This window comes from Atractosteus spatula, chromosome 13 (assembly GCF_055471065.1).
Source record: "Atractosteus spatula isolate fAtrSpa1 chromosome 13, fAtrSpa1.hap1, whole genome shotgun sequence".
Taxonomy (NCBI): domain Eukaryota; kingdom Metazoa; phylum Chordata; class Actinopteri; order Semionotiformes; family Lepisosteidae; genus Atractosteus; species Atractosteus spatula.
The window spans coordinates 41,963,031-41,979,144 of record NC_142718.1 but is presented as its reverse complement, the minus strand read 5'-3'; the positions used below and the strand labels follow the sequence as shown (position 1 = coordinate 41,979,144).

At 36.8% G+C, this 16,114-nt stretch overlaps 1 protein-coding gene across 4 annotated transcripts in view; it reads right to left on the bottom strand.

Moving 5' to 3' along the window:
- The window catches only part of qtman (queuosine-tRNA mannosyltransferase), a 101,998-nt gene that overhangs the window by 62,012 nt on the left and 23,872 nt on the right, over positions 1–16,114 (bottom strand). For 3 of the 4 annotated variants that reach the window (XM_088931040.1, XM_088931041.1, XM_088931038.1), the window contains exons 3-4: positions 3,129–3,296; positions 646–819 (exon numbers count right to left, since the gene is read on the bottom strand). In XM_088931040.1, coding sequence (XP_088787166.1) covers positions 646–819; positions 3,129–3,296 — 342 coding nt within the window. Of the gene's footprint in view, positions 1–645; positions 820–3,128; positions 3,297–10,529; positions 10,572–16,114 lie in introns of those variants that run through there. The other variant, XM_088931042.1, reaches the window with a different exon arrangement.

Below are 16,114 nucleotides of genomic sequence, written 5' to 3'. Positions count from 1 at the left end.
TTTTGGAAGAGTAGTCTTGTTTGTGACCTTGATGCACTATAAAGGAGAAGAATTGAGTTGGAGTACACAAAAGAACTTACAAGAATGGTATTTTTTGGTTGGTATCTGAAGACTCAATTTCCCACAAACTACACTACACTCATTATAGTTACATTCTTATTCACATTAAATTATTTTATTTGAATTTCTGCTGGGAAACAAAACCAAAGCCAAAGTCTGAATTGCATGTTTGTTGCCAAATTATTTAAGTATAAAAAAAGCACTTCGCAGACACATTGTTACATTGGGAGGTGCAAAGGATAGCTATACTTTACCACTGCATTATCATCAAACAGATCAAAATAATTCTGTATATTTAAAAAAACAATAAGTGAAACACTGTTAAATTAACACAGGCAGTATAATTTAATAACACTGCGCAATAATACTGGCTTGACTGTTACAAGTGATAAACATCTGTACTGAACTTGAAAGTGTTTTATATTTCGTCTCTTTCTCATGCAACGTCTCTTAGATTGCTGTTTACTGTATACCTAAACTTTACCAGCTTGCAGGGATGGATTAAAAAACAAATACTCTGCTTTTTAATCAACGTGTGGTTATCCCTGGAAAGAAAATTACTGCTGCTAAGATGAAAAGACCAACCTTCTGACATCAGGAAATTTGATAGGAAAGTAGAGCACTTGGCACTTGGGTCTGATGAGCTTTTCCAAATCTTTGGGTCTGTGGTCTGGAATCAGCTTCATGAAGGTAGGAATAGAAGTGAGGAAAGACTCCATGTTGAAAGCAGAGTTAAACACGACCACATCTGCCACCAAGCTGCACAATCAGACAAAGGTATTAGATTAGCAGACACCCAATATAAAGCACGCAGATAAATTGCACATATCCAGTTAAAGTGTGTAGATATGCTGTAAATCCAGCTGTGTATTTTTAGATTTACTGTAATATATTAGTCCACATACATATATTCCGTCCCCAGATAATTTGAATTAAATTCTGTTGTCGAAGATACCAGCAGAGGCATATCACATTTCCTTTACGAGAACACAGAAAAATGTGCCTTTTAAAGGAAGCTTTTCTCATAAATGGATCAAAATTGTCTTGTAGACATTTTCCAAAACCTTTGGTTTGACATCTTTATTTACTTTTTAGTTGTTGTGTCATATAGTACTTAAGAGTACGGATCACTCTTCCACAAACCCTTAAGATCTACAGATCCTCAAAATATTCATGATGGTTATTCTGCGTTCCTATACTACTTTAGTTTGATTCATGCTGGAATACCACTATCAGAGAGATGTTTCTTACTGTAAGTCTCTGGTTATTTTAAACAGGTCTAAACTTTACAAAACATGAACAGCAAGGTAAAAAAAAAATGTCTGCATCACAAAAATAAGGTTCCTCATCCATCCTCATGATCCTGAAATTTGCCGAGCCTGTGGATGAATTCAGATCTTGGGGATAAATGAAGTCTGTAGCCACGATTCAGAGGTTGGTAAATAATAACCCACCAAACTAATACTAGTTTGATTAAATGGCAAGGATACAAACAGCAGGGGTTCCTGAGAAAAGAAGATCCTCTTCCCAGTCACAGAAGAATGATGACTAGAATGCACCATTATTACTAACAGCTTTTTTTCTTTTAAGAAGACAGAATATGCTGTTTATGAAAGATACGTATATCCAGGAAAACTATACTTAAAAGATAAGTAACATATTTTCATAATGATGTGGGATGTTTTAAGAATGTCAAATGACAAATGCACCCTATGCTTCTCTCATAAATATATTAGAAATATGAGTGTTCATTATCAGCGCATTTTCATTCCAACAAAAGTCACTGCAATCATCCAAAAAGTCTCAAAGATTACAAAGTGCCATTCTACTTAATAAAGAGACACAAAAGTGTTACATAGGAAGAAACAACTATCACCTGCTCATACACATTTCAGTGTTGCACAATTTACTAATTTTAATATGTTAAAAAACATCAAATACGTTTATGCGTTCGTTTTAAAATACACGTGACTGAAGTTCCACTTATTCCTACTGTATGTCTTTTGTAGCTCTGACTTCCACTGGGAGAGATTAGGACTGAGCTTCAGAGATCTCTGCTGGGTTAACTACAGTCAGTGCCAACTCCTGCACCAGTGGGTGCCCTCTAGTAGAAGTCTGTCTGGCACAGCTCTCCCTTTCCCCATGGGGCATCTGCACACCTCATTAGCAACAAAGTGACCCTTGGCTATGCATGTGCAAGATCTAGAGTCCTGATAGATAACAAGCGTAAATTCAAATCTCAGCTCGGCTGAGATGCACACACAGCTCTGGCGCTTGCTTATCTTTTAATGCTCTAAAAATAACCATGATTGACAAAACCGTAGTGAAATTTGAATTCAAATGGCTTTCCAGCACAAGCTTCTCAATTAATAAGTTGTTCTGAAAAGAGAGAAATATTGAAAAGGTCACGAAAAACAGCTCTTTATTTTTTTTTCAGAAAACACTTTGAAAAGATATATTTTAAAACTCTGATTCTTGCTCACATTTTAAATTTGTAACATAAGCAAAACCCAAAACCTACTATTAAAGTTGTATTTATACAAAACAACCTCAAGTTTTAATTCATGAAATTCATCGAGAATCCCAAGACTGCTGAAGCCCAGCTCGAGTACGACAGGACGAGCAGCAGCAGTGCCTTCATTACCAAACAGAGATTTTCACCCTGACCCTGACACTGGAATGGGCTTGTCTCACGCAGATGATTCCCTCCAGTCTGTGGGAACAATAACACTCCTGTGTGCTTCCTTGTAATTTCAAGATATGAAGATCAGCATCTGTACAGCCGCGACTTGAGCCAGAGCTCTCCAGCTTGTATGACGTGATGTAGATAGCATGTGATAAGCACCTAAGTATTCAATCTTTTTATTATTAAAGTTATCATGTAGAAATTCTGGATAGGGATTACAAGTATTTTGCTAAAGTATTCTGGTATTTGAAATTTTGACAGCAGGACACAAATCAGCCAGGTCATCAGCTCATCATCAGGTTCTATTACTAAAGTAAGTCTAGCTTTTGTTAAAAATGTGTAAGAATCAGGTTTAAAAAAAAGGTCAGTCTGGCTGTTTTACCATGAGAGAACCTGGTTGTATCCATATTGAAAGTCTCTCTCTTGGCTCTTCCGGACTGGATATACCAGCTGATTCTCGTGGAAGTACAGGACTTTTTTCAGCCTGGCCAGGTCAGGCCGGAGGGCAGTTAGCTCAGCAAGGTTCAGGACTGAGCTGGTCAGGAGCACCCTGAAGAACAGAAGAGAGTGGTGTAAAGGTTCAGCCTGCACGCTCAACAACGCCTTTGTAGCTCTCAGACCAAAGGTTTGAGCTCATAAAGACCGGCACTAAAAACTCCAAGTTGAATTTTTACATCTCTTTATTTAAAATCTCTGGGATCTCTCTCAGAGGTCGGTAATAGTAACACAGTAGCGGACAAAGACTGAGTGTTTTTATTTTTGCACAAAGAAGAAGACAATATCTGAAGGCCAAAGCTGACAAAGGAATTATTTTCTCTGTAATTAGTATGTCATTTCCTTGAAGAGGACAACCACATGAATTTCTATAATGCCTGACTTAGGTAAGCCTCTTAAGACACTAAAGCTTTTCAGGAATAAAGAAAAAAATCTCCAACCCTAAACTCCTAAAAGGAGTTAAAGCATTTTTAACATTTTCAGTAATAAAACTCTGAAAACAAAAACTATATGCCATAAGTACAAATATGCATAGATATAAATATATCTAGTGTACTCTACAAAAAATATATATAAAAGTGAAAGGGTATCATTATCTTGCACTGGTTGAAATCAAATCCAGCACTGTAGTTTCTCAGCTGTAGAAAACAAATTTCCTGAAGACTTTCAGAGACCTGTGTTTAACGAGTTCTGATGGGTTTATTGAAGAGTTTGAGCATGGGTATTTACATTCCGAGATACACAAGACATAATTTGTACTTGCAAGCACATTTGTTAACAAGCTGTGGAGAGGGCAGAGACGAACCATGATAACTATCTTCCCGTCCCTTTGGGGACTGTCCCTCTGGGGCCAAACTGGCAAAAATTAGCAGGGCACCGTGAAGAAAAAGCGCCCTGCAGCTGCCTGCACTGCATGTTCTGAGGATTGAGTCCCCGCTGTTGACAGTGTTATAACAATTTATTAATTCATTTAAAAATGCGTGCATGATGGAGAGTTTACTTTTTTCATCTTTGAAAACATGCTAAGATGTTTTATAACTGAGCACTAGCATTCTGTCTTTATTTCCAGTAACACAGACACGGGATGTCCAGTGTGGCTTTACATTAAGCAAAATACTAGAACAGGAAAATTATGAGCAGGGCTAATCCTCTGTGAGTGTAACCCAACTCAAGCACTCAACAACCAAATCACGTAACATGAAGAAACTTTAAGAAAAAACAAAAAAATACAGATATTTTAAAATTGAACCAATTAAATTATCCGTAAAATCCTACATTCATTGATTTTTAAAATGCTGAATTTATAAAGAAAACATATAAAAAACTAAACATTACAGATCATTAAGCATTTTTTTACTTTTGAATATAACTTTTTTATTTTGAAAATATGCAGACAGATGACCAGTCTTAATTTTTCCCAAATCGCCAAAACCGGGGCTTATGTTCGTGTCTTCTTGACCTGTGCTGCTTTAGTCAGGGTGCTCCGTGTCCTCCGCCCTTCCCTCCTGGAAAGCACCTACACATCGTATGGAAGAAATCAGTAGTGCTGGTGTGCGGATTTGCCACCTCTTCCCAGCGAGGAAATACACATGAGGAGAGCCCACACAGCAGGTTTGCCGAGTTGCTTTTGCGAGGCAGGTCACAACGGGCTGCCGGTTTGATGAGTGGCCAGACCATGGCAGAGCTGAGCTCCTCTGACTCCTTCAAGCTCCACGCTGCTCAGTTGGGCCCCCCTGTAACTTTTTCCCTGACACAGTACGTCACGACTCTTCAAGAATGATTTCTACCTGGCTCTACCTGCGGTCCCCTGGGCAAAAAACACAGCTACGATTTCATGGCCCTGGGTCGGTGCTTCAGAAAACCTGTTTCCTGAGGCTCTCTAATACAGGTTCTGTATCCTGGATGTGACACATTAGCAAAGGAACTGGAGGATTCACAGACCACTAAGTTCACGGTTTTGTGTGGTTTCAGAGCAAACACTTTTACTATTAAATTTGAAAGGGCGCGTTCATGACTGGGAAGAGAGCACTGCAATATAATTTAGAAAGCATTGTGAAGGCATACACAATTTGGATTATAGTTTTAAATTTGCAAGCAACTGAAGAAATAAAAGTATTCCCCCCCATCAAGATGGAGTCTAACGCATTATGCTCAAGATTAAAACTTTCTGTAAATCTGCAAATCTGTGGTTTCTTACAGTCTCCCAGATGTATGGAATTAACAGATTTGCAAACAAGAGTCAAGACTTTAAATACAATTATAATATCTACTTAAACACAGAAAATAAATCATGTTTTCATAAACTACCCTCTTGGGAAAACCATGTCCTTCAGTGTGTGATTCTCCTCTTAATTTCTAAGGAAGCATGTTGCTCTGCAATTTGTTTTTCAAACTCGTATGGGATTTATCAGGTGTTTGGTTAAGGGAATTTTTTTAGACTAAGGCTCTGAGCTATTTGCTTTAGGAAGCACTACAACTTTTTTTTACATCAATGGCTTACCTGAGAGAGGTTTGTAAATTATAAACAGATAGTTGATATTCCCATAGCATGGATTTAACTCTTTTTGGTCCTTAAAAAACACTGAACAAGAAATGCTGTATTTTAAGTGGGGAGACATGAATATCAGACTCATCATGATTCCTATGTACTTGATATAGAATTATAACACAAATGTTGACCTTAAACAAAATGAAAGTTCCTGTTTCTGTAGCAGAGTACACCTAAGAAACTTCCCTTCCTTAAAAAGTCCCATTTGAATAGATTTGTTTTCAACACTTAAATCTTTAATTGTATCTTTCTAAAAACACTGTTTTCAATATTCCCTTAACTTCATATTAGGCCTAAAAACACTGTATCTAAGACCTACTTTATTCACACCAGGGTTTCACTATTAAAAGAGAAATATTTATGTACTTCTATAGTATAAACAGGTTTCACTCTTTAATGCTAACATAAAAGCTACTCATCTAGGCAATGTGAAATATAGGAGCACTATGAATATTCTGCATTAAATAAGGAGCTCTGTGGGAAAAAGCAAAAAATGTAAATGTTCAGAAAACGTTTCAGAAGTCTTTCAAGGGAAATACTATGTTTTAAAAATCTTGAAAAAGTCCTGTAATGGAATAAGCGCTCTGACATACTGTACCTTGACACAGGTCAAGGGCATGTCACTTGAGAACTTCCACATTTGGGGTCTTACCAGCTTTGAACAGGGTCATGCTAAGCAGCACAAAACACACTGCATAAAAAACATACCATATTTTTACCTACATTTAAAAAAGACTGTCCTGATTTACAGCACACCCTTGAATAAATGAAAAAATGTGTAATATGTAAAAATGCATCGGAAATTCTAGCAGAGAGCTAGATGAGAATTTGAGGAGTCTCCCTGAGGAACACAGCACACTTCTGCCTCTTGAAAATCAGTGAAAATCTCACTTAAGGACAAGGATGGATTTCACCAATAATTTATGTCAATCTATAAGACAATGGAGCCTACTCTTTGAAATGAAAGCTACATGTAAAATTACTGCCCAGTAAACTTTTTTCTTTCTAGCCTGATACCGATTAAACCTCAGCAATTCTTTACCCCCAGTTCCACAGCTTGGTGGACTGGAGCAACTGGTGTAAATGACCTCATTGCAGCGGGGACTGGAACCCACAGCCTACCAGTCATGAGTCCAGACACATACCCACAATGCTACCCCCAAATTCCAGGAAAAAGCACAAATATCCTGTTTAACAGGTGTGCAGTGAGACATTCCCAGTGTCCATAGAGCAGGTAGAGCAGCAGGAATATTTTCCGGAAACTTATTCTTTTCCAATGGATCGCTTACTTTTAGTAAAGGTTCGAGATTTCGTTTTGCAATATTCCATGGTCTTCTTATTCTGAACTGCTTAAATGCTTCAGGATGTTGCTGACAACAAGTAGAATACAATTTTTATATATTCTGCACATATAAGATACATATGTTCCTCTAGGAGTGTTTTAAATTTCTACAAAATTTTAATGCATAATTTAAAAAGCCCAAAGAAATTCAAAGGGAAGTTTGATGCCGATACCTTGTGAAAAATCTAACATTTAGCTCATGACCATAAACATTTTATTTAACTTTAAAACGAGTGATCTATAATTCAGATTTGTGACAGGCAAAACAAACAAAAATCTAAAACTATCATCACCAGTACCATATTCTCTGTATGTAATATTCCCTTATGTCTTAAGTACGGATTCAGTTACAGCATGTAAAAAAAAAACATTTGCAGTTGGTCCCTATGAAGGCCCCGCTGAAATCAATCTCTCGATGAGGCAAAATGGTTTAGGCTCTGTCTGGCATTCATTTAACACAAGGCCCTCTGAGCTCTGGGGGAAACACTGATGGGCAACTGACACTGAAACTGAGGAACTGACACAACAAAGTAAAAGGATTCCCAAAACTTCTGGTGATTTCCATGAACTTTAATTAAAACTTTACAACCTTGTTTGCATGTAACATACACACATTGGACTTTTTGAATGACATAATCAATTTTCAGGTAATAATAACTCCTTAGTTAACTCTATGAGGAATAAATCCCTTAATGGAACATCCACTAGTTAACAAGCTTAACTGTGTCTTAAAACTGTGGTCAGTATTTAACACTTTAAATAGATACTAATTATTTCTTTCATAAGGTTTTAGATTTGTCTGCTCTTGTGCAACACAATGATAAAACATTTTCTTTTTAAACATTATCATTACAAGTACATTAAATGAGCATTAATGAATGAGAGGCTGGAAGTTTATTAACACTTGTACCCACTAGTAAAGGTTCCGGGCATCAGGCAAAGCTGATTAAGCATTCCTATCAAGCCAAAAATGATGATAAAGTCCCTCTACAGAGTTAATTATTGCATTTTCATTAGGGTCTTTTGTGGCTGTATTTGTTGTTTGTTAGTTTAATAATATGGAACACTGAGTTTGGATTGACAAGGATTTACTGTGGATTTTGTACTGAGTAACAGCCAATCACATTCTGCATTTCTGATGGCCAACTGGAAAGCAGTACTGAAGACAGCTATTAGACTTAAATCATGATATTCTGAAAAAAGAAATAAAAATATAAATATCTTCACTGCACAAGTGATGGGCATGGTGTGTATCATAATGCTATGTAAATCAGTCTATGAAATGCTGATGAACTTCTGTGTCACAGAGGATGAAAATGAAGACTTAAAAGCTACAATACTGCTATGATAATTGAGTGTTTTCATGTTCTATTAATAGAGGTATTTGAAGGACAAAATTAATATAAATTGTGTGGAAAATCTTTACTTTTTTCTGCCATTAGTTGAAGAATTTGTGCAAAGAATTCTACAAGTTTTGCAATCAAATGCAACACTTATCCACAAGCTTGAGGAATATCACCTTATTATACTGTAAATTGGATATTTGCATTAAAAAAAAATTGTTAAAAATAAACCTGGCCTTTGTTACCAGACAAGTTAAACAATACCGTATTTCAAGGCAATGTTAAGCCCTGTGCATTATGTAAATTAATCAATAAACCTCCACTGACTTATTAATTCACTAATTAATTTCCAAGATTCTCAATCTTTTAAACCATAATCAAACCTAGAAAATACAAAGCATGGTTTCAGCAACAGGAACAAAAATGAGTTTTCCAGGTACAGTTTTATTTACTGTACTGTTGCTTTAAGGCGTTTTGTTTTCCATCTGATACACGCTATGGTAATTCTGAATAAAGTCAAAACTGAACAAGATGATGAATGCTATTAATAAAATACACAGCTTTCTGTTTGAGATGTGGAGGCAAACCTATTATGCTTTGAAGCCGAGAGTCTCCCTAACTTGAGCCAGGCTGGGCTCATCTGTTCCTTTAATGTGGTGAGCCCACGAGCCATTCGTACCGCCACACAATCACGTCACTGTGCATCTTCAGCATCAGGATTATTTGCATTTCCTGGACTGCTTGAGCTTCAATCAAAATCTGAGGACCACGTACAAAAGAAAACCACCCCCCAAGTAATACAGCACATTGACTCAAACCAGATGAACACTCTCTATTTTTACCTTTTCCTGCCAATAATAGTCTCAGGGACATCCTGTATAGCGAAGGTTTATGTATTCAAGAGGCCAACAAACTGAAAAAGTTACTTAAACTTCGCTTTACAAAAGAGCCAAAAACAAAGTGCTCTATACAAAAAAGATTTTTTGTTTTGTTTTACTGTCTTGAATAACTAGTTCTTTTGCTATAAAACAAAAGCAATCTTAAAGACAACAATCCTGCTGATTGTCAGCAAAAGGTGACAATCTTTTTTATCTGTCATAAAAACCCTGTTGAGAACTGTGTAACACCATGCAGTATTGTGTCTGCTTATTTACTTATTCCTAGAGAGAAAAATACGTTTGTAATTATCTAAGGGTTACAGGTTATAGTATTATTTTTTAGTTAAACGGATGATTCCCCGGTAGTAGTATTTTTAGCAAGTGTGACTTTATTTTTAAAAGGTGTGAAAAAAGCAAAGTTAGTCAGTTAATGGTAAATATACAGTAAAATCTTTTGCTAAATGCTGTTTACTTGTGAGCCTCTAAAGGCTAATCAACTCTTTCTTCCCGCAAGCAACAATTCCACACCTGTGACTATTCAAAAGAAAGGCTTTTTAAATTATGCCACATCAGTAACAATAGTACTTCTACTAAATAAGAAACAGATAAAGAGTTTGCGAGCCAAGCTGATACCTATCAGCTTCCCCGCTTTTAATCTGATTAAAATGTGGCTCTGTAAAAATGTTGAGCAAATGGAATGCCACATACTGCCAAGAAAAATATTTCATGGAAGTTTATAATTATTAAACTTAGTAGGTCTTTGGTATTTATGATGTGGATGCTCCTTTGTTCAAAGATTTTTTTGTGGCCTCCACCATCTGATTATGTTTTCACACTGATGTTCATAAAGTTTTGCTTTACTTATTTTTTTCATGGTTTCTTTTAATAATTCTTCTACGATGTACACACAAATACACTCTATGTATACAAACACAACACCCATAAGGATAACTTTTGAAAAAAAAGATAACTAACTTTTACACCACATAATATTCTTAGGACATGCCGAAGTGTTGATGTTGTTGCTGTTGTTATTATAATTTAAATAACCTCTTTACTCTTAGAGTTGTGGGATTCTATAACAAACTACCTAGGTGTGCTGTGCAAGTCGATACCCCAGCTTCTTTCAAAAAACGGTTGATCACTTTGCTACCAAAAACCAAACAAGCTTTCTTACTTGGAGCTCAGCACTGCTGCCCCACAGATGTTGAATCTCGGGTTCGACTGTTTGGCTGTGGTGCCTTCAGTGAATTTTGCTCAGCTCAGGGTGCAGCCTCATCTTGTGCCTTGCTCCCTTAGGTTAGAGAGAGCAAATCACTTTGGATAATAGCTGTAACGGAGGGTTGGATGGGTACGTTATTATTACTAGTATATAACAGTGGCAGCAGCAGCATCTTTGGGTCTAGAACATAAATTCCCCAAAGTCAGGTGTTTAGCAGTTCTCAGAGATCACTAAGGTTAAAAGACCACCAAGCAAACACAAAGGCTCCTTTGTAGATTTTAAGATAAATGCCACCATGTTCTCTAAACAAACTCCTAAGAAACTGATGTAACAGACAGCAACAATGTAGTTTTCCCGATGAAAGATACATGCTCGGATGTTTCAATGTTAACAGCTTAGTAAAGCCAAACAAGTTGTGGTGGTTTTCTATATCCTCTGACTCACAATATTTCTTTCCCTGCTGCACAGGGATTTAAATACCCCTCACTTAACACCTGCGGATCTGCAATAAGGTTAAAACAGCCAGTTTTAAATCCCAAGTCAAACTAGTTAAAACTCGACGTAACAACCATGCAAATGCGGTAGTAAAAGCGTGGTTATGCGTATCCTTTTGCCAGCAGGCACAAAACAATGCATTTCTAAAACTTCCTTTCTACAGGCATGTCCAATGATGGCAATTATGCAGCACAAGAACAAAAATATATGTTTTACATTATATACAAACATCTTATGCTAAGTAATTAAATGCTCTAATTATCAGCTAAAAGCTAAACTTTTCAATCCCATTGTATCAGAGGCCTGTTTGCAAGCATGATAAGGGCTCTCTAGGTAGTAGCTCATAGTAGACAGGTACACCCCCAGTAGGGGCAGCTCAATGGCAATGATGGTTAGCACTAGTGTCTCACAGCTGCAGGGCTCGGGGTTTCACTTCCAGCCTTAGGAACTTGTCTGTGCATATCATTTGCATGTTCTCCCCGCATCTACGTGTTTTCACTGTGTACTCATGTTTCGTCCAACCTCCAAATGGCAGAGGCGGTAAACAGGGCTGGTTGGCTAATGTTTCCTCTCAACAGTCCCCTGAGTTTTATCCCCATGAGGGACATGGCTGGGATCGCTGTCTCATTACTCACCCATTAGTGCAGAGGCTGGGGTGCCTCCCTCACCTAACAAGTCATGCAATCGCAAGGACAGATAGAACACACATCTGTACACATCTGCTTAGAGCCATGCCCTCGCAGTGCCTACTTTGCTTTCTTGAAACCACACTTGGCTTGACCAGGAAACAGAAGCAAAGCCCGTGGTTAGGCCTGTATGTGCAAATTATGTCATTAAGAAGAACAACCTTCTCATTGGAACAGGTGTATGATGGTGTGAGAGAGAACATGGGAGGTGACTCAGGGCTTTTTCATGGGTCAGACAAAATCAACTTCTACACAGCCTTCATGAATAAACTCCAAACCATCTATGTTTGGTTTCCCAATTAGTACTGCTTGGTAACTTAGATTAAATGGCATTCAATTAAGCATTATTGATTCCGTTATGAAATCCATTATGAATTCTGCAGAAAAGAAACAAACCCAGTTTTTAAATTTCCAAACACAAACAAGTGGAATGTGAACAATTCATATTGGTATAACAATGAATAAATGTGTTCTCTATAGACTGGTTTTCGTCAGTAGCAGAGGCAGTGAAAAGGTGCCCACTTGAAGCACAGATCAAGCTCTACGGCTCAGGTATCGCAGGTTCGAGTCCGACTAATGTCACTGTCCAACTGTAGAGGGCTCTCTTTCCCAACAACAACTCCTGCAACCTGCTGGGAAGCAAGCAGTGTCGTCAGTGAGCCACTCGCGAGCTCAAACTCTCCTATCAGGTGCATTGTGACTAAGGAGGAGATGTGCTGTGGGCACAGGAGCTGAAGGCAAGTCTGAGAACAACTGGCAAATTAAGTGGGTATAAATCAGAAATAATCTTTTTGCTTTCCCAGTAATGAATTGCAGTTTCATGTCCTATTCAAGAGGAGATAATAATCTCATAATCCACACCTTTTCAGGTAGACAGTTTGTAGTGGAGAGCTGTGTCAGCACGTGGCCTGCACAGGAACATGTAGAGGAGTCCACGCTCACACCTGAAGAACGCTCTACAGCCAACATGTTTTTCATTTCTACTTTTCAGCATGGAATCATCCCCTACTTGTTCCTAAACTGTTTTCTACATTCTGATCATGAGTAAAAACTTTTATTACTATGGATTGGCTAGAAAGCTTAGTTTATATAATCTGTTAATGAAAATTGGGTTTTGAAGAAAAAAACAGATTTAAATGTTCACATGCAATTTGAATATCAATATTTGCAACAAATAAACCAGAATGAACTGTAACTACTGTACCTTTCACAGCTGCTATTTTCACTGCATAGGCCTGACAATTTGTCTAGAGAGTAGAGGATTTCCTTTCTAACATTTTGTAATTTTTTTTCTTGCTGGCATCCCTTAATCATAAAGTGAACACATTTTGAATAAGTGAAAACCTTTCATCAATAAGATATAGTAAACTTTCCATGTGACATCAAAAAGCACAACTATAAAGGAAATTAAGAGTTGTGTTAGATGTACGTGTTAGATGTTAATGTTCATTTTCAAACCACACACCACATTCGCAAAATGTAATGTCATGGTTAAACACCCCATTTACGATTCTATTAATCATTGTGCATGCTGATCTATTTTGTATCATTAGATTATTCTCAAATTTTCTCGCATTCAAACAACTGTGTTTTGTCGTTTCCCGATATCATTTACCAATTTGGTCCTGGTTAAAACAAAATTAACAGCCATGGAAAGCAACAAGCTGCACTCCAGTATGCATTTTCACTAAATTATACAACAAACCCGATTCAACAAGGGTAAAATCCAATGGAACAGAAGAAAGAAACTCAGCATCAGGCTGGTATCAGAAGGCTGTGTTTGCATTTGTTCTACAAACCAGGTGTTTGCACAATAAAGAAATTACCATGATATGAACTTAGGGAAAGGCATTTTGTTTAAGGCCTGTTATACAGTTCAGCAAGTTGTATGAAAGAATTGTATTCCTTTAGAGAAAAGACTTGGTGCAAATTTATGGGAAAAAAACTGTTCTCACTTCAAACATCGCTTCTGTTGGCAGCAATTATCTTCCCTTTGGAGAAGAATCCTCCACCTGTCTCAGTTCACACACAGTCAGACAACTGATATGGATTTATGGGTCTTTTACCACTCATTCAACTTGGTGAATCTACTTAGGAATATGAATTACTGATACCTCAGAATCATCAGGTAAGGGGGGAAGAATTAATTTTGGTGCTTTTAATTTATAAATGAACTGAGATGAAGAATCAAAATCTTATTATTAAAAACCTTCAAAATGAAAAAAAGGGATAAAAAACACTCAATTTTTATCAACACAATCCAGGAGGCATAATTTAGTAGGGACTTAGCACTCAAAATGTACATATTAACAGATGATTTGGAAACCTAAATTAACAAAAAAAAGTAGACATTTTGGTAGTTATTATCAGCTACAAAAAATGTACACTTCTCCTTTTTTTCCTGAGGTTCAGAAGTGCCCTTGTTCATTATGTGTTGTTTCTTTCTGTTATTGAACAGTGTTGTTCAAAGCAGGGGTTTGACAAAGCTTTTTAGTGCTTTAGCTCGAATGTATACAGCAATTTAAATAGATTTTCAAGATAACACTTGTGATCTGTGCTGGATGAGTACCAATAAATATCACTGATTTGACTTTCTAGCTGTTCTTTTAGAAACACTAATATTGACCAGAACCAGACATTTAGGTATGAATGTAACTTGCAAAGCAGAAGCCTGTGTGGGAGGGCAGAGCTTAAAATTTTCAGATTCATCTCTTTCCCAGTTTCCTGTAAGCGGCCCACCTATCAACTTTTTGGAAAGCACAACAGCAACTTCAGTAATCATTGTTAGATAACTGTTTTTTTAGGTCATGGCTTGCTCCTGCTGGCCCTTCGCTTGCAATTCATGATTCTTCAGTAGCAGGTGTTCATTAGTAAAAAATAAATGCCTTCCTTGCCATTTGTAGAATCATCTGATGTGTTTCTCAAAGGATGGCTGCTGCAGTTTTTGTTTAATGTTTTTCAGATGTAGATCCTCAGTAACGTAAAGTAAGAAGACAATTAGGATGGTACATTACAGTTTAACTAGGACCCATGCTCTAGAGGCTAAACGAAAATATTTGACCATTTTCTCTAACCTCGGTGATTGTGTAGGTTCTTTTACATTTCATGAATGTAAACTGAGCTGGTTTTAAAATTAATTAAGCTACTTCAAATAAAGAGTTACTCCATGCCTAAAAGCAAAGCCATATACTATATATAGCAAAACATTAAACATATACTTGCACAGCTTTGTAGTTCAACACATTTTGTCAAAGAAATGTTGAAATATTTTAGGTTGGGTTCATCCTATATCATTTAAAACTGTAATAAAAAGAGAAAAAAAATTCAAAGCTTCCTTATCCACTGTTATCACAGATAATAGTAAAAACATTGCCCTGGATAGGATTTATTTTTGACCAGGTACAGTATAACACTTTCATAAAAGGGGGCTTCAAAAGTCATTTCAAGGCTACTCCCTTTTGTGCGGTACTACCAGGAAACCATACAAAATTAACTCAGCTTCATCAGAACCTGAGGCACACTTTCTGACACTTCTCTATATTTTTTTCTTCTGCAATAATTAATGAAAAAAGTAACATAAATACAGGGATTTCCCCCTCCTACCACTGTTTTCTTCAAATGATATTGAAGAAAGCCCCTGAAAACATACAGTTTATATGTAATCAACATCTCAGTATGGTCTGAAAAGTTCTGTCTTGCTCTACTGTACTTCATTTTGAAGAGACAAAACACTTGTCTTTATCTTTAGAAGTGAAGTTGCTGTTGATGGAGACACCTACATGACTAAATGACATCTTACATGACAAGTTAAATTACTTCAATGACAATTATTTAAAACCTCCATGCAGCCTTCTGTTATAGATATCATTGCCAAATATCTTCTACTGCCAAGTCAGAAAATTTTTGAGACCGGGGAAGCCAAAATTTAGTTTATCTAAACAGGTACGGTAATATACATTTCAGTATCATGAAACATAAGGAGAAATAACCTTTATATTAGCTTCTAATTATGACTTTTTTAATTTGCTCTCTGGATGTACATGTTTCCAGAAAAAAAACTCTCAATATATTAAACATAGTAGATTAGACTGAACAAATATAGCTTTGAAAGTAAATATGGGCCACTGTAAAATGTGTCCAGTCCTAGAACTAAAATGTACTGACATCTTAAATCCATACTTTTCCACGATTTAAAAACTCCAGCAGTCAGACTGAACTTATTAAGATCTATTTTGCAAAATTAAACTTCAAAAACTAAGTCCCAGGGGAAAATTCTAAGTATATTTATCAGTCACAAACTTTTTTACTTTAATTTGACTTGGCAACTATTTCTTAGAACACCAAGGAGCTCTAGGGAAA